This window comes from Spinacia oleracea, chromosome 1 (genome assembly GCF_020520425.1).
Source record: "Spinacia oleracea cultivar Varoflay chromosome 1, BTI_SOV_V1, whole genome shotgun sequence".
Classification (NCBI taxonomy): domain Eukaryota; kingdom Viridiplantae; phylum Streptophyta; class Magnoliopsida; order Caryophyllales; family Amaranthaceae; genus Spinacia; species Spinacia oleracea.
Window position 1 is genome coordinate 61,649,998 of NC_079487.1, and position 19,628 is coordinate 61,669,625.

At 39.0% G+C, this 19,628-nt stretch overlaps 2 protein-coding genes across 2 annotated transcripts; both read left to right on the forward strand.

Annotated features, from left to right (window-relative positions):
* Positions 1-6,052: 6,052 nt before the first annotated feature.
* On the forward strand, positions 6,053-12,842 carry LOC110795383 (uncharacterized). Its single transcript, XM_056834134.1, has 6 exons — positions 6,053-6,301; positions 6,407-6,865; positions 6,932-7,087; positions 10,309-10,572; positions 11,169-11,251; positions 12,701-12,842. Exons 1-6 carry the CDS (start codon positions 6,053-6,055, stop codon positions 12,840-12,842), a joined length of 1,353 nt encoding a protein of 450 aa, XP_056690112.1.
* A 4,578-nt stretch (positions 12,843-17,420) lies between these two features.
* On the forward strand, positions 17,421-18,722 carry LOC110795384 (uncharacterized mitochondrial protein AtMg00810-like). The gene has a single exon (XM_022000388.1). It carries the CDS (start codon positions 17,421-17,423, stop codon positions 18,720-18,722), a length of 1,302 nt encoding a protein of 433 aa, XP_021856080.1.
* The last annotated feature ends 906 nt before the right edge of the window (positions 18,723-19,628 follow it).

Below are 19,628 nucleotides of genomic sequence, written 5' to 3' on the forward strand. Positions count from 1 at the left end.
TCGGATTTTACAGTATTCTCTCCTACAATTTAGAAGAAAAATTTCCCTACTATGAAATCTGATTATGGATTCAACTCTCATCAAAACTCTTCCTGATCTCTCCAAATTGGAACCTCTCGATGGTACCAATTACAAACGATGGGCTCAAAAGTTACTGATCTTTTTCGAACAATTGGAGGTTGACTACGTTTTAGTTCAAGATTGTCCTCAACCCATTATCATCCAGACATCCGATGCTGCTGATGCGACACCAAACAATACTGATCTGATTGCCAAGTATGAAAAGCACAACAAGTTCGTTAGGGGTCACCTTCTCAGTCATATGGGTAACTCTCTTTTTGATCTTTTCATCAATAATAAATCTGTTAAATCTGTTTGGGAAACCTTGGAAAAGAAATATGGTACAGATGATGCTGGCAAAAAGAAGTATGCTACGGGGAAGTGGCTTCAATTCAAGATCGTTGGTGACAAGCCAATCATGGATCAAGTCCATGAGTACGAAAATCTGGTTGCTGATATTCTGGCAGAAGGTATGAAGATGTGTGAGGTGCTGCAAGCCAATGTTCTGATCGAGAAGCTTCCTGATTCATGGTCAAATTATCGCAACCACTTGAAGCACAAGAAGAAAGATATGTCACTTGAAGAATTGGTCAGCCACATGAAGATCGAAAAAGCCAACCGTTTAAAGGATAAGGATTCTTCTCCTTATGAACTTTCTGTTAAAGCTAATATTGTGGAATCTTCTTTCCCAAAATCTGACAGGTTCCATAAACAAAACAAAAATTCTGGAAATTTCAAGAAGAAGAATTAGAATACCAAACAACTCGGTGTTCAAGGCAAGAAAACTGGAGACTTCAAGAAAAATGGGAAGTCAGAGAAAGGATCTGGTGGTTGTTATGTTTGTGGTAAGTCAGGCCATAAGGCTTGGCAATGCTACAACCGTAAGGATGTTCCAAGCAATGGCCAGAAACCGGATCAAACTAAGAATCAGGCTCACATTGCTGAAGACACTAATGAAATTATTGCTGCTGTAATTTCTGAAATTAATTTAGTTGATAATAAAACTGAATGGATTGTTGATACAGGTGCAACTAAGCACTTTTGTTCAGACAAGGAACTGTTTGCAGAATTCAAAGAAGCTACGGGAGGTGAACAAGTCTTTATTGGAAATTCAAGCAGTTCCGAGGTGCTTGGCAAAGGAAAAGTACTCCTAAAGCTGAATTCTGGAAAATCTTTATCTTTGCAAAATGTACTGTATGTCCCTTCTCTTCGCAGGAACTTAATTTCTGGTGCTCTCCTTAACAAAGTTGGGGTGAAACTTGTTTTTGAGGGTGATAAACTTGTTTTATCTCGTAATGGGGAATTTGTTGGGAAGGGATATTTTTCTGGTGGTTTATTTATTTTGGAGACTATTTCTATTGTTGAACTTATGAATAAGAATTCTACTTCTGCTTACTTGCTTGAGTCCGTTGACCTTTGGCATGGTAGACTAGGACATGTCAATTATGGTTCTTTAAAACGCTTGCAAACAATGTCTCTAATTCCTAATCTGAATAGTAATGTTCATAATAAGTGTGAAATTTGTGTTGAAGCTAAGCATTCTAAAACTCACTTTAAACCAGTTACTTCTACACAAACTGAATTGCTTGAATTAATTCACTCGACTTAGCTGATTTTAAGAATACCGAAAGCATAGGCGGCAAACGGTATTATATCACCTTTGGAGATGACCATTCTAGATATACCAAAGTGTATCTTTTAAGGACCAAAGATGAGGCGGAACAAAAGTTCTTAATTTATAAAGCAAAAGTTGAAAATCAATTAGACCGTAAGATTAAGAGGTTTAGGTCTGATAGAGGTGGTGAGTATGGTACAATCTTTTTAAAGGAACTTTGTGAGAAAAATGGAATTATTCATGAACTTAGTGCTCCCTATACTCCCCAACAAAACGGCATTGCTGAAAGGAAAAATAGAACCCTTAAGGAAATGATGAATGCAATGTTGATTAGTTCTGGCTTACCTGATAACATGTGGGGGGAGGCCGTTCTTTCTGCTAATTATATGTTGAACAAAGTACCTCATAAGAAGTTAGACAAAACCCCTTATGAATTGTGGAAAGGTCATGGACCCAACCTAAAATATTTAAAAGTGTGGGGGTGTTTAGCTAAAGTTGGTTTACCTTCTTTTAAACGGGAAAACATTGGCCCAAAAACTTTTGATGCTGTGTTTGTTGGTTACGCTGAAAATAGTGCAGCTTATAGGTTCATGTGTTTGAGTGATAGGTCAATGTGTGAATCTAGAGATGCTGAATTTTTTGAGCATATTTTCCCTTTAAAGAATAATGTTGTTTCACATAACAATTCCCATGATGCTTCACATGATGTTTCTACTTCTGTTCCCTCCTCTTCTTCTATACCTTCATCTTCTCCTATTGTTCAAACTGATGTTGTAGAACCTAGGAAAAGTAAAAGGCGTCGAACTGAAACTAGCTATGGTCCTGACTTTTTGACTGTGTTTTTGTCTAAACTCAATAATGTGGATGAAATAGATGAGTTGGTTGTATTTCTTCACTTGTTTGATGATGAGCCTAAAACTTTTGATGAGGTCATGAGTTCAATTGATGCTAGTTTTTGGGAAAAGGCGGTTAATAATGAAATAGAGTCCATTATGTCTAATCATACATGGGAATTGGTTGAATTACCTAAAGGTAGTAAAGCCATTGGTTGTAAATGGATTTTTAAAAGGAAAAGAAAAACTGATGGTGCAGTTGACAAGTACAAAGCAAGACTTATAATTAAAGGTTTCACAAAGAAATTTGGTGTTGATTTCTTTTATACTTACTCACCAGTAACTAAGATCGCCACTATTTGTGCTTTACTTGCTTTAGCTTCAAGTTATAAGTTAATTGTGCATCAAATGGATGTTAAAACTGCCTTTTTGAATGGCGACTTAGAAGAAGAAATTTATATGGTTCAACCTCCTGGTTTTGTAGTTCCAGGACAGGAACATAAAGTTTGTAAGTTAAAAAAGTCTTTATATGGTTTGAAACAAGCTCCAAAACAATGGTACGAAAAGTTTCATAAAACTATTTTAAGTTTTGGATTTATTGTGAACCGTGCTGATGCTTGTGTGTACTAAAAAATGTTTGGTTCTGATTTTGTTATTGTCTGCTTATATGTAGATGATATGTTGATTTTTGGTACACACATTGATGCTATTAATGAAACCAAAATGTTTCTATCCTCTCAATTTGAAATGAAAGACATGGGTGAAACTGATGTGATCTTGGGTGTTAAAGTCACCAAAACTAGTAGTGGTTTCTCTTTGTCTCAATCTCACTATGTGGAAAAAGTGTTAAAGAAATTTAACAGTTTTGATGTTGTGCCAGTTAAAACTCCTTATGATGCTAGCGTACACTTGAAAAAGAATAAAGGAAATAGTGTGTCTCAATCTGATTATGCTAAAATAATTGGGAGTTTAATGTTTCTCATGAATTACACTCGGCCTGACATAGCCTATGCAGTTAGTAGACTCAGTCGTTATACCCATAACCCCGGTAGAGACCATTGGAATGCTCTTAGGAGGTTATTAAAGTACCTTAGGGGCACGATGGATTGGGGTTTGCATTATGTTGGATTTCCTGCTGTTTTAGAAGGTTATTGTGATGCAAACTGGGTATGCGATAATGATGAGGTAAGTTCCACTAGTGGATATGTTTTTACTTTATGTGAAGCAGCTATCTCTTGGAAGTCTTCTAAACAGACTTGTATTGCCCGGTCAACTATGGAGTCCGAATTTATTGCATTGGACTTGGCCGGGCAAGAGGCGGAGTGGTTGAGAAATTTATTGGCCGATATTCCATTGTGGGGGCGTCCTGCTCCACCTATATCTCTACATTGTGATTCTCAAGCTGCTATTTGTGTTGCTAAAAACAGTGCTTATAACGGCAAAAAGAGACATATTCATGTGAGGCATGAATCTGTGAGAACACTAATAGAGAGTGGTGTAATTACTATGGAATATGTGAGATCTGAGAGAAATATAGCGGATCCTTTAACTAAAGGAATAAATAGAAGATTAGTCCTTGATACGTCGAGGGGAATGGGGCTTAAGCCTGTTAGTTGAGGAATTCATGGTGGACACCCGACCTTGTTCACACAAGGTTTCTTGTGGTCTAACGAAGCCATGGAAAGACTCATTTGTGTACACTTCCCATTTCTATGACTTGTACATTTTATGTGAGGTTAAGCTTCTTAGCTTTTAATGAAGTTCATATCCCAGGGTCTAGGTAGTCCTAATGAGAAGGACTTGATGAATTCACCGCATGTATATTGAGAGGTTGAGGAACAACTCTTAATGGTTTCATATCCCAGGATATGGGTGGTCTATGTGATAGACTTGACGAAATCACCTACTTGAGTGTGAAGGTTTGGCCACCTTCTATGGAAAACTTGGGCAAGTTTTTCTAGAGCACTCATGAGCATCCCAAGTATAATGGCCGTTGTTGCTTGGCTATCGCGGAACTCATAATAATCTAAGGTATGGTATGTGTTATTGGGTTTTATTTCTTGATTGGGATAGTTCCAGATTTGTTCACTTTCTCAATAAAGAAATTGCCTAATCTTCACTATGTGTTGGTTCAATCGAAAGACACCAACATTTAAGTATCAAACCTTCATAAAAAGTGCTCAGAATTATTTTTCTTCTTTTCTTTTAAATAAAATAGGTCTTTGCATTTGTGGGGGATTGTTGGAAATAATGCAAAGAAAGAATTTTACCATTTGTGAAAATGTCCCACATTGATAGAAATTAAAAGTATGGTTTTCAAGGGAAGTATTTAAAGTAAAGGGGATTGTCCCACATGGGAAGAAAATGAACTCTTCCTTTTTTTTAAATATAGGGAAGGAATGTTTATACTTTGAAGTGCTTCCCCTAGTGGTTTGGGCTAGAAATGGAATCCCCACACGCGCGCCGCCGCCGTCCGTCCGGCCGGTTCGTGTTCGTGGCACGTGCGCGGTGTGGTGGGGCCTCCTTTTTGGGCCATGTCATAACTGACGGTCCAGTTATTATGAGACCGTTCAGTTACGTAGCCCATTCCGTAACGGTCGCATTTATTCCGTTCCTTGATTTCCATTTTAATTCCCAAATCAAATCTGATTTTCAGTTTAATTGGCAGTTAATTGCATGATCAATTCTGATTGGCAGTTACAAATGTTTAATTGCCCAATTTAATTCAAATTTTGGTTACAAAACCTTGCTTGCTTTATAATCAGTTTTGGGGGATCAGTTTTGTACACACCGAAAAAGTCCAACTCTCCTCTCCTATTCTTCTAAGCATATTATGAGTTCCTAGTTCGTTTTATTCGACTGCACGTTAAAACGAATTGCTGTGTAAAATCTTGGGGGGCAACGCCTATTACGATTGCACCATAGTCGGGGCGAATTTTGCTTCTAAGACAGTGTTTGCATAACACGTCGCGGCTTTATATACATCAAATATTCGGCCCACATTTCATTCACATTTTTGGATTTTACAGTATTCTCTCCTACAGAGATGAATGGGGATGAAGAGGGGGGTGATCCACATGATCCAGTTCCATGAATCTTTGTAGTTGGAACATGAGGGGTCTGAATGAACCTTCCAAGCTAGTGGAGGTGAAGAGATTTTTGAGTAATAACAAGATTAGTGTAGCTGCTTTGCTAGAGACTAAGGTCAAATAGCATAATAGTATTAGGATAATGAAGAAGTTTGGGCCTAATTGGGCTCGGGAAGACAATTATGTGTGTTCTCCTAGGGGTAAAATTTGGATTGGGTGGTTACATAAAGAAATTAATATTCAGGTTATTGATAAAACTGAATATGTGATTCACTATCTGGTTCATTCTAAGAATGGCAATTTCACTGCTTACTTTACAGTGGTGTATGGCTTGCACACAGTGGATGACAGAGCTCCAATGTGGAGATAGTTAGAAGCATTAGCCAATTATGTGACTGGAGCATGGTGTGTGATTGGTGATTTTAACGCAATATTGAGTACAGAAGATACAATCAATGGGAACCTTGTTCATTAGGGATACTAGAAACTTTGAACACCTATTGGACTTCACAGACCCGGTTGAGGTCAAGTCTAGTGGATATTACTTTTCTTGGAGTAATAAGGAGGAAGGATATAGGAGAATTGAATCAAGGATTGATAGATGTTTTGGTAATGCATCATGGAATAACCAATACACCACTGATTTGGTGGAATATATGACACTTGGCCTATCTGATCACTCCCCTCTAGTGATTAGGAGTGAGGTGGACACAAGGCAAGGGGGCAAACCTTTTATGTTTTTCAATCATATGGCTGATCACAAGGACTTTGAGCATGTCGTTCAAGAAGGTTGGAATGTCTGAGTGCAGGGACAGTCTATGCTCAAGCTTTGGGGGAAACTCAAACATGTTAAAAGTGGGCTGAAGCACCTACATAACAAAGAATTTGTAAAACTGCATGAAAGAATTGAACATCTAAGGGGGGAATTGGAGAACACTCAAGAAGCTCTTGTTGGAAGCAGCACTGACTTGACCCTGCAAGGCAAGGAGAAGGATCTCATTGCTTCTCTAAGAAAATTTATTGGCATTCAGGAAAGTGCTTATAAACAAAAGGCAAGGATTCAATGGTTGAAGCCGGGGGACTCAAATAACAAGTTCTTCTTTACTACTATGAAGGAGAGGCATAGGAGGAATAACATTAATATCCTGTATGATGCCACTGGAAATAGGCTGACTACTGCTAGTGACATTGCTAGAGAGATTAGGCAATTCTACACTTCATTGGTGGGTACTGCTGCTTCTTCTCTTCAAGGTGTGGACCTGAATATAGTAAGAAAGGGGAACATTATATCTAATGATGCTGCTAATAATCTGATATAACCTGTTACTACCTAGGAAATTGATGATACCCTTAGTGGCATTGATGTATCTAAGGCACCTGGCCTTGATGGCCTGAACAACTGCTTCTTCAAGAAGGCTTGGAAAGTAATTAAGGAGGATGTCTACAAAGCAGTTATGGAATTTTTTACCTATGGCAAGCTTCTGAGACAAGTAACAAAATAGTCACTTTGGTTCCTAAAGTTCAGAATGTTAGGTTATGATACATATGACAATTCATAAATCATGCGGAAAAACCATAAAGCCAGGAAAGCATATTATTTACACATAATCATTTAGCATAGTTTAGATGCATACACTTTATTGCGTGCCTTCCCTAGCTGCGCCCGAACCGAACAAGAACAAGTCTTTAGGACTCCAAGTGTCGTCCCTCCGTAGATAGTCCACAGCACGTCCGGATCCGCCTTAAGCTTGACCAACTAGGATCGCCCTTAAGGTACTTAGAATTTTCGGCTAGTATAGGCAATTGTATGACTGAATTTTTGCTCTCAAAAATCACTTTGAATACTTGAATACTCTATACAAAATAATGACCCTAGGCCTTTATTTATAGAGGTATGGAAAGGGAATCGTAATCCTATTAGGATACGAATTAATTAAACTAGAATCCTAATAGAATTCTTATTTAATTAATTCATCCTTTTAGGTTTAGGAATTTAATAATTAGTCGAAACCTGATAGCTTTAGGATTCGTATAGCACACCAACACACACACGCACGCACAGCAGCCCACGAGGGGCGCCATGCGCGCGCGCGCAGCCCGCGAGCTCGCAACCCATTGCCACGAGGCCCACACGCTGCCGCAGCGTTGGCGTGCGCTGGGCCTGCCTTGTTGGGCGTAGCACTCGTGGCACTCGTTGGGCGTAGCACTCATGGCACTTGTTGAGCTGCGCGCGAGCGACCGATGCTGGGCGTAGCACTCGTGGCACGCGAGCTTGCGCTCGTTGCGCGCGAGGCTCCGCACGCTTGCGCGAGGCAGTGCGCGCTGTGGCGCAGCTCGCTTGCTGCCCACACGCGACTGCTCGTGCCTTGCTCTCGCCCTCGCCCATTCGCCCATTGCACACAGCCCACGACACAAGGCAGGGCTGCTGCCTTGTGCTCGTGCACCATGGCCTTGCTCATTGCATTCGTACCGCATGGGCGACGAGCTCCCTTGCTCGTCGTCACATGCCCGCACTATACAACACCCCATAAGGGTAACACGTAGCGTCCATTGCTTTGTGCGTGCAAGTTATATGAGCGAATCGCATAAAAATTTAAATTTTATATTCAAAATTAATGACAAATTAATAAATAATATTAATTTCATAATTTTAGGGCGAAAAATCGAAAATTTATTATTTAATTGATTTCCGATTAACATGGATTCAAGTCTAGGTCATAAAAATTTAAAAATTTAACATAAATTTACAATTTTTATGGTGGTTTTTAATCATAGGTATCTAATTAAATTATAACTAATTATGAAAATCAAATTAATTCTAAATTATTCCAATTTTCAACAAATTAATCATAATTACAAATTAGATTGCACAATTAACAAGGCTAGGCATTCAAACTTGTTAAACATATACAGTAGGTCAATCAAAAATTCAAGATTTATCAACAAGAATCGCAAATATTTAATTTAACATCTTAAATTTACGAAATTTTGCATTCGAAAAACTAAAACCTCCGAAAAGTCATAGTTAGGCTTCGAATTTGAGAATTCTGGGTTCGGCCGAAAAATCACTCGATTTGGATGAGTAACGAAGAAACTGCCGAAAAACTGCGTACGTATAATTAAATAAACGCAATTTGCAATTAATTAACAATTACGAAAATTAATCACCCATTTTAATTCTTGCAAATTTGTAATATATAACCATGTTCATGCAATTTAGATTATGAAAATAATAAGAGGCTCGTGATACCACTGTTAGGTTATGATACATATGACAATTCATAAATCATGCGGAAAAACCATAAAGCCAGGAAAGCATATTATTTACACATAATCATTTAGCATAGTTTAGATGCATACACTTTGTTGCGTGCCTTCCCTAGCTGCGCCCGAACCGAACAAGAACAAGTCTTTAGGACTCCAAGTGTCGTCCCTCCGTAGATAGTCCACAGCACGTCCGGATCCGCCTTAAGCTTGACCAACTAGGATCCCCCTTAAGGTACTTAGAATTTTTGGCTAGTATAGGCAATTGTATGACTGAATTTTTGCTCTCAAAAATCACTTTGAATACTTGAATACTCTATACAAAATAATGACCCTAGGCCTTTATTTATAGAGGTATGGAAAGGGAATCGTAATCCTATTAGGATACGAATTAATTAAACTAGAATCCTAATAGAATTCTTATTTAAATAATTCATCCTTTTAGGTTTAGGAATTTAATCATTAGTCGAAACCTGATAGCTTTAGGATTCGTATAGCACACCAACACACACACGCACGCACAGCAGCCCACGAGGGGCGCCATGCGCGCGCGCGCAGCCCGCGAGCTCGCAGCCCATTGCCACGAGGCCCACACGCTGCAGCAGCGTTGGCGCGCGCTGGGCCTGCCTTGCGGTGGGCCTGGCGCGGCCTTGGCTGGTGCGTTGTGGCGTGCTGGCTTGCTGGGCGATGGCCCGGCTTCGTGCTGGGCCTTCGTCTGGCAGGCCTCGTCCGATGCTAATTCGTACGATACGCTTCCGATTAATTTCCCGATTCCGGAATTCATTTCCGATACGAACAATATTTAATATTTCCGATTCCGGAATTAATTTCCGTTTCGAACAAATATTTAATATTTCCGTTTCCGAAATTATTTTCCGATTCCGATAATATTTCCGATTCTAACAATATTTCCGTTTCCGGCAATATTTCCGATTCCGGCAATATTTCCATTTCCGATAATATTTTCCGATACGTACCATATTTCCGTTTCCGGCAACATCTACGACTTGGATAATATTTATATTTCCGATACGATCCATATTTCCGTTTCCGGTAATATCATCGTTTCCGGAGCATTCATTTCTTGCCTATGACGATCTCAGCTCCCGCTGAAACCAAGATCCGTCGATTCCGAATATCCATAGATGGAGTATTTAATGCCATTAAATACTTGATCCGTTTATGTACTATTTGTGTGACCCTACGGGTTCAGTCAAGAGTAAGCTGTGGATTAATATCATTAATTCCACTTGAACTGAAGCGGCCTCTAGCTAGGCATTCAGCTCACTTGATCTCACTGAATTATTAACTTGTTAATTAATACTTAACCGCACTTATTAGACTTAACATAGAATGCATACTTGGACCAAGGGCATTATTTCCTTCACAGAATGCTTCAAGAATTACTGACTTTAGGCTCATTTCCTGTTGTTCTGTGGTGTACAAGATCATTGCTAAAATTCTCACTTCCAGGATGCAACCAATTGTGGGTTCCATCATCAGTGATTCACAAACTGTTTTCATTCCTGGGAGACCTATAATTGATAACATCTTATTAGCCTTTGAGTTGATCAAAGGTTACCATAGGAAGTATATTTCACCAAGGTGCATGATTAAAACAGATTTAAGGAAAGCATATGATTCATTAGAGTGGCCTTTCCTTAAAACTATGCTTCATGAACTGGGACTCCCTAGTAGATTTGTCAACTGGGTTATGGAGTGTCTTTACACCGTCTCTTACTCCATTTTGTTGAATGGATAACCTACTCCTCCCATTTCTGTAAAGAAAGGCCTAAGACAAGGTGATCATATGTCTCCTTTCTTGTTTTCTCTAGGAATAGAATATCTATCCAGGTGCCTTCATGATACAACTGCTATTCCTGGGTTTCACTTTCACCCTAGATGTAAAAAGTGAATATAAGTCACAAGATGTTTGTAAATGATTTGTTGAGGTTTTCTAGAGCTGAACACCAGTCAGTACAAGCTATTTTTGATGCTTTTTCAAAATTTTCTGAAGCTTCTGGGCTAGCTACTAAATTGTAGAAAAGCAAGGTGTATATGGTTGGGGTCTCAAACTTGGAGGAACAAAGCATTAGGAATTCCTTAGGTATAGTTCAAGGTTCTTTCCCTTTTAAATACCTAAGGGTTCCTTTTACTACTAGAAAGCTGAAGTACATCGACTGCAAACCACTGATTGACAAGACTGTTGCTAGGGTGAGAACATGGTCAACCAAAATTATTTCCTATGCACGCACACTGCAATTGGCGAGATCAGTTCTCATTGGTATGCAACTTTACTGGTGCCAGATCTTTGTTATGCCAAAAGAAGGTTATGAGAGAAATTCACAGTATCTGCAAAACTTTTCTGTGGATGGGAGGAGACACAGGGAGTAAGAAAGCTCCTGTAGCATGGGAAAATATCTGCTTGCCTAAAAGTTGTGGAGGCTGGCACTTGAAAGACCACACAATATGGAACAAGGCTGTTGTGTTAAAGCATTGATGGGCTCTACCAATGAAGCAAGACACCTAAAAGTTGTGGAGGCTGGCACTTGAAAGACCACACAATATGGAACCAGGTTGTTGTGTAAAAGCATTGATGGGCTCTACCAATGAAGCAAGACAGACTGTGGATTAAGTGGATCCACATGTACTATGTGAAGAACAAGAATTTTTGGACCATGTAGGTCCCTAGTGGCCTCACTTGGTCTTTGAGGAAGATCTGGAGTGGAAGAGATGATCTAATTGCTGCTGGCTCTAATGAGTTTGTATACAAAGAAAAATGTAGTATCATAAAAAAACGTAATCGGGAACCGTACCGAAAACCGGAAAAATCGGACTAAATGGACGGTAATTCGAACCGAAAAAATAGCATAAACGGTTACGGTAATCGAACCGGCAAAACTAACGGTTAAATGGGTCGGTTACGGTTACAATTTTTGACAAAACGGTAACCAAAAAATCGAATTTCATTTTTTTACTCCCTCCATCCCAGATTAGTTGTTACACTTTCCTTTTTCGGCCGTCCCAGATTAGTTGTTACACTTCTAAATTAGGAATGACCCCACAATTATTATATCGTCTCTCTCTTCCCACTAAATTATTTTTTGTCCCCACACCCTCTCTCATTCAATTAAAAAAATACCCCACTAACTCCTATCATATCACCTAAAACTTTGTGCAAAGGTAAGTGTAACAACTAATCTGGGACGGGGGGAGTAAAAGATATTCAATTTAATTTTGTTGGAGGTGACAAAATCACAAAATCATAGTTAAAGCATTTTAGTAAAAAAAAATGTTTGTTTGTGTATTACTATCCCATTTAGTGTAATTACTTCTTAGGCTCTTCGCTCATTAGTCCATTCTTGAAACAAGAGTACATGACTTCGTAATTTTGTTTGAACTTGATGAAATTGTGTAATTTTAGACGTTGCTTGGACTTGTTTTTGTTTGACTCGATCTTCTATCTAAAATTGTTATTATTTGTAACAAAATAATACGATAAATGCGATCCAAAACAATAATAAAAAATGAAATAGTGGTTTATGGTTAACCGGGTAACAGTACCGAAACCGCGATTAACCGTTTAAACGGTATGGTTACGGTTCATGAAAATGCCGAACCAAATTAAGTTTTAGGACGGTTAACCACCCATGAACACCCCTATCTCTGACCTGTTGAAGCGTCCTCTGTAGAAGCGGGCCATGTTCGCCTCAACAAGCCCGAAATTCCCCCCTCAACAGGGGTTTTGTCCACTAGTATGTGGAGTGGAAGAGATTGGTGTGTAATAACAAATCCATTCCTAAGAGTGTCTTTATCTTGTGACTATCTGTTCAAAACAGACTGCCTACTAAAGACAGGTTGATAAGTTGGAACATTGCCATTGATGGTACCTGCAGCCTTTGTAACCAAGCTACAGAGTCTGCAGCTCATCTTTTCTTTAGCTGTGATTTTGCCAGCAATATTTGGGATGCTGCACTGTAGAAAGTGGGGAAAGTTGGGCGGAGACTAGACCTGTTCAACGGGCCGGGTTTGTGTCGGGCTGAAATTAAACGGGTCGGGCCAGGCCAAGTCAATTTTTTCTCGGGCCGGACTTATACCGGGCCAGACTATGTTTTATTCAGTCTGAATTTAGAAAATTAAATAAAAAACATGCATAACCATTTTGACATTTTTATCCTTAGACTTTAATACCAAAAATTCTATACCCATTTTGAACTTTTAATACTTTTACAACACCTAGGCCCCTTAACCAGAAACATACAGAGGAGAGAGAAAGTTAGAAAGAGGGGGAGAGAAAGATAGAGAACACCTCCTACTTTCCTCGTATTATTCATCCCCAAATTTTAATTGTTTTTTGTTTGATTTAATCAGCTTCAATTTTCATATAGGATCCAAACAACACCCATCTACTCCACCGTCTTCCTCCCATTTTCTTTTTAATTTTTATTTTCAATAAATTATTTTTTTATATTTTTGTTTGAAAGCTACTCTTCAACAAAGCTACTCCACCGTCTTCCCTCATGAAACGAGGATGATAATCTTCTGTTGATATTGCTAACCTTTGTTTTTTGTTAATCTGAGCTCCATTGATGGATTTTTCTTAACAACTCAAGCTATTTACTTTCATTTTCAGATTCTGGGTAACGCTGATTTCTCTCTGTTCTCCCCTAATTTGGTTGCATTCCTAATTTTAAAGCTTGGATTTTTTGGGTTTTTTAATATATACTTCCTCCGTTCAGAAAATATTGCACCATGTTGACTTCACGCTTCCCAACACATAACTTTGACTCATTATTTCTTGAATTATGTATAAATAAAAATTATAAAAAATTGATATTTAGAAAATATATATCGATATAAGTCTAATAAGATTCTATATAATTACATATTTATTACGTATATTTTACAAAAGATAGTCAAAGGCACAACGTGAATAGTGTAAAAGTTAATAAAGGATAAGCTCTCTTGGAGTAATTAGAGTAATTAAGCTAATTAAGCTCAGCCTTAGTTTTTAATTCATGTGACTTATTTTTTGTCCTTTTCTGCACATGTATGGGTACTAGCCATGAGCTGTCCCAAGGGAGTAGGGTTTGCTCTCTTCTTTTGCATTGGTGTGCCGCACTATATAAGTGTGTGCAAGTTGTTTTGTAGGCAAGAAATCTAATACAATATCATTGAGCCTCCATTTCTTTCTCTTCTCTATTTTCTGCATCTAAGTTCTGAATTCCATGCACAAGCTTTGAGCTTTTTGTTCATCACAATCAGTGACAATCAAGTTATCATGGTATCAGAGCCAAGCCTGTGTATATGGAATAGAACATTGCTTTATTAAAATCCAAAGCTTTGATCTTTGAATCTGAAAATCCTTCTGTCTCACTCTTCTGTTCTTCTTCCTTTCTCTTTTCTCTTCTCTCTCTGAATCCTCTGTGAATCTCTCCTTCTTTCTCCTTCTGGCAAAGCTTTCTTCTTTCCTAAGAAAGTTTGTATCTTTCTCTCCAAATCAGTAATGTCGTCAAAGCTGACATTTGCTGACATACAGAACCCTCTGTTCCTCCATCCTTCTGATAATGCAAGTTCAATAAGCATTGATAAACTGCAAGGAGTTGGTGATTATAGAGCATGGAGAAGAAGCATGGAAATCAACCTGTCATCTAAAAGAAAGATGGGGTTTGTGACTGGTACAACAGTCAAGACACTGAAGATGAGGTAAAATCTGAACTATGGGATATATGCAACAATATGGTGATTGCTTGGATACATAATAATGTTTCTTCCTCCATAAAAAAATCTATTCTTTACATTACCTCTGCTAAAGAAATCTGGAGTCAACTTGAAGTTAGGTTTGCTTTGACTCATGGGTCTAGAAAATATAGAATAAACAAAGATCTCTACAATACCAAACAAAATGCTAGTTCAATCAATGATTACTACACTGCTTTGAGTGTCTTGTGGGAAGAACTAGACTCTATGAATATGCTACCTGCTGTCACCAACATAACTGATGATATCAGAAAATTGTTGGAAGTTGTTGACCAAAAGAAAGAGGAATCCAGGTTATTTCAGTTCTTGAATGGCCTAAATGACAAATATGGACCTCAAAGGAGTCAAATCTTGATGATGACTCCCCTTCCCACCGTTGAAAGTGCCTGTGCAGTGTTGCAACAGGTAGAATCCCAAAGAGAGGTTTTGAAATTCATCAAACCTGAGACAGAAATGTCTGCCATGTTTACCAAAACCCAATCAGATAGAGTAGATACTGTTTGCAAGGCATGTGGTGTGAAGGGTCACTTGACTGAAAAATGTTGGACTATCATTGGATATCCAAAGTGGCATTCTAGACATGGAAAGGTTGTTGTATAACCTGGCAATCGAGAAAGTGGAGCATCATCATCCTATTCAAAGTGGAATTTGGGAAAAAACAACTCTACCAGAGTTGCAGCAACTGCTCAAAGTACTGAAACAAGGTCTGAAACAGGTGTATAGTTCACACCACAGCAGCTGGACCAACTGGCAAATTTATTGCCTAACCTGGTGTCCAAATCAACTTCCAGGCACACTGATACTGATGATGAGTTGGATATTCATTTCTCTGGTATGATCTCTTGCTATCATGCTGCAGAACTGAGTGATGCATGGATAGTTGACTCTGGTGCTTCAGACCATATGACTCCTCATCTGCATTATCTGACTGAGCCAATTGCTGCAAAGAGTGGTCCCAAAATCAATCTGCCAACTGGAGAAACAGCCATGATATCCCACATGGGAAAAGCAACCATTGGAACAAACATTATTCTGAAAAATGTGTTGTGTGTCCCAAAATTTCAACATAACTTGCTTTCTGTGCAAAAGCTAATCAAAGAAAGCAACTGTGAAGTGTTATTCTATCCAACACACTGTGTGATAGCTGATAGCAAAACAAAGAAGACCCTAGGTGTGGGAAAGGCAAGAAATGGACTTTACTACCTGGAGAAAAATGATGTTGAGAAACAAAATGAGAACACTCATTTTGGCTTTGCTGCAAACAAAGCTGCTGAAGAGTACACACTGTGGCATAATAGACTTGGTCATGCCTCTCTCTCAAAACTTGAACACTTGGAGTGTGTGAAGCCCTATCTGACAGCAAAGAATAATGCAGTGTGTATCACCTGTCCCATGGTCAACTTTGCAAAAGTGCCTTTCAGTCTGAGTTCTTCTCATGCTGATGAGATATTTGAATTGGTGCACATGGACATTTGGGGTCCTTACAGAGTGGAAACAAGGAACAAATTCGGGTATTTCATGACAATTGTTGATGATCATTCAAGAATGACATGGATATACTTGCTGCAATACAAATCTCAGTCCCTGGATACCCTTGTGATGTTTCAGAACTATGTAAAAAACCATTTCAGTAAATCCATCAAACACTTGAGAACTGATAATGCCCTGGAATTTGATGATGGAGAGTGTCAGAAGTTTTTCTCTGAAAATGGAATTCTTCATCAAACATCATGTGTGAGAACACCTCAACAGAATGCAAGAGTGGAAAGAAAGCATAGACATGTGCTGGAAATGGGAAGAGCATTGAGATTCCAAGCCTCATTGCCTTTACATTTTTGGGGTGATTGTGTGATGACAGCAGCTCATATAATTAACAGACTGCTTGTTAAGATACTTGAAAACAAGACTCCATTTGAAGTTCTTCACAACAAAAAAACCAGAGTATGAACACTTGAGAGTGTTTGGATGCTTGGCTTTTGCTCCAAACCCAGAGATCACTACTGATAAGTTCAAGGCAAGGGGGGTGCCTTGTGTCATGTTGGGTTACCCATCATCTCAAAAAGGTTACAGATTGTTGAACCTAGTTACAAGGCAAGTTATGGTGACAAGGCATGTGAAATTTAAAGAACATATCTTCCCCTTCCACTCAAATGCTGAAAAATCCTACATGAAACCTCTACCTCAAACCCAGCCAAACACAAACCTTTTTCCATCATCTGATCTGTTTGACATGTTTTGCAATGACAGTGATGATGAACCTGTTGAAAACAACAACAACATTCCTGAAACTGATTCACCTACCCAAATCCATGAAATCAGTGAACCTGAATCTGAAGAAGAACAGTCAGAAGAACCCAATGTTTCACATGTTGAAGATGTGGCTCCAAGAAGGTCATCTAGATTTCACTCAGCACCAGTGTGGTCAAAAGACTATGTGATGAAGAATAACTCAAATACTCAACACATAGCTGATTTGGCTGAGTGTGAGATCCATAATACATTCTATTGCTTCCTGGTGACTCTAAGCAACATCAGTGACCCAATATTCTTCAAACAAGCTGTCACTCAATCAAAGTGGGTCAATGCCATTAATAGAGAGTTGGATGCACTGGAACTCAATGATACCTGGGATATATGTATCTTGCCTCCAGGGAAGCAGGCCATTGGGTGTAAATGGTTGTTCAAAACCAAGTTCCACCCTGATGGAAAACTGGACAAGAACAAATCAAGATTAGTGGCTTTGGGGTGCAAACAAAGTATGGTCAGGACTATGCTGAAACATTTGCACCTGTGGCAAAAATGACAACTGTAAGAACCATCTTGGCAGTAGCAGCAATGGATGTTACTAATGCTTTCCTACATGGAGACTTGTATGAGGATGTGTATATGAAATTGCCTCAAGGTTATACTGGAATTGGGAGTAAAATCAAACTGAATGTCACTGATGAATGTGATGTATCTCAGAAAGTTGTGTGCAAGCTGAAAAAATCTTTGTATGGCCTGAAACAAGCCCCAAGACAATGGTTTGCCAAACTTTCAGAAACACTGATGAGGTTTGGTTATAACCAGTCCAAGTCAGACTACAGTCTGTTCACAAAGTCAAACACCCAAGATATTACCTTGATACTGATCTATGTTGATGATCTGTTGATATGTGGCACAAACTTGACAGAAATTACAACTCTCAAAGAAATGTTGTCAAAGTCATTTCATATGAAAGATCTTGGAGAATTGACCTATTTTTTGGGTCTTGAAGTGTTCAGATCCTCCTCTGGTTTCTTTGTGTCTCAAAGAAAATATGCCTTGGATTTGCTTAAAGAACATCACATGGTGGATGTCAAACCTGTTTTGCTGCCCATGGAATCAAACCTGAAACTTACCACAGACAAGGGAGAGTTGCTTCCTTCCCCTACTCCTTATCAGAGGTTGTTGGGTAGGCTGATTTACTTGACTATCACTAGGACTGACATCTCCTTCACTGTACAACTCTTGAGCCAATTCATGCATCAACCTACTTTAGTTCATATGCAAGCTGCCAAAAGACTCCTAACATACATTGCTGGCACTGTCAATCAAGGCATACTACTTGCTTCCACCTCTGCAGCCACTCTAACATCTTATTGTGACAGTGATTGGGATGGATGTCCAATGTCAAGAAGATCAACCTCAGGTTATTGCATCTTCTTGGGGAAATCTCCTGTCTCTTGGAAAGCAAAGAAACAGTCAGTTGTGGCTAGATCATCAGCAGAAGCTGAATACAGGGCTATGGCCTTGACCTCTTGTGAAGTAACTTGGCTGACACACTTATTGAAGGCTCTAGGTCTGACCAGTCTACCACCTGCAGTGCTAAAATGTGACAACCAAGCAGCTCTTGCTATAGCTGCTAATCCTGTTCTACATGAGAGAACAAAGCATCTGGAAGTTGACTGTCACTTCATCAGAGACAAAGTACAGAATGGCAGCATTGTCACAGAACAAGTCCCATCTACTGAACAGATTGCAGATGTTCTGACTAAGGTTCTCACTGTAAAGCAACATCAGTATCTCTTGGACAAGTTGGGAGCTACCACTCACAACTTGAGGGGGAGTAATAAAGGATAAGCTCTCTTGGAGTAATTAGAGTAATTAAGCTAATTAAGCTCAGCCTTAGTTTTTAATTCATGTGACTTATTTTTTGTCCTTTTCTGCACATGTATGGGTACTAGCCATGAGCTGTCCCAAGGGAGTAGGGTTTGCTCTCTTCTTTTGCATTGGTGTGCCGCACTATATAAGTGTGTGCAAGTTGTTTTGTAGGCAAGCAATCTAATACAATATCATTGAGCCTCCATTTCTTTCTCTTCTCTATTTTCTGCATCTAAGTTCTGAATTCCATGCACAAGCTTTGAGCTTTTTGTTCATCACAATCAGTGACAATCAAGTTATCAAAAGTCAACATGGTGCGATATTTGCGGAACGGAGGATTTTTCTTTGATTTCCTAGTTGTTGCAATTCTGAATTCGTAGCTTTAATTCAAATTTCTAAAATTCAGATCTGATTAAACGATATTAATCACCTTTTGGTGATTTAGAAACATAAGGCTTATATATAACACATAGTCCTAACCCTGTAAGATCTAATGTCAGCCCTTTAAAAGCCCATTAAAAACAAATCTTTTAAGAGCCCGGTCCATTTATAACATTTAAGGGCTGAGCCCGTTTATAAACGGGCTGGATACGGGGTTTTAATGGAGACCCGGCCCATTGAACAGGTCTAGCGGAGACTATCCTTTGAAGAAGAGATCAAGAGGGACACAAAGAAGTTCAGAAGTAAGAAGGCAAAGGACAAGCTTTTCAGCGCGCCTTGTCTTTACTGAAATAGTATACCAGGTTTGGGTGCAGAGAAACATGAAGATCTTCACCAACATGACTGATGCTTCTAATGCTGTAGTAAATAGGATTTTGTTTAACTCAGCCTGTAGATGTAGATGTACTGATGATATGAGTTCACAGTTGATGTAATTGTTTGCTT

What these genes read in the sequence shown, in the direction of transcription:
- LOC110795383 (XM_056834134.1), top strand. Translation starts at nt 6,053, where the DNA reads ATGGGAACCTTGTTCATTAGGGATACTAGAAACTTTGAACACCTATTG. An exon ending in ATGGCAAGCTTCTGAGACAA is followed by an intron (nt 7,088 to 10,308) that starts GTAACAAAATAG and finishes GTGGTGTACAAG; the next exon opens with ATCATTGCTAAAATTCTCAC. An exon ending in GATGGGAGGAGACACAGGGA is followed by an intron (nt 11,252 to 12,700) that starts GTAAGAAAGCTC and finishes TGTTCAAAACAG; the next exon opens with ACTGCCTACTAAAGACAGGT.
- LOC110795384 (XM_022000388.1), top strand. Translation starts at nt 17,421, where the DNA reads ATGACAACTGTAAGAACCATCTTGGCAGTAGCAGCAATGGATGTTACT.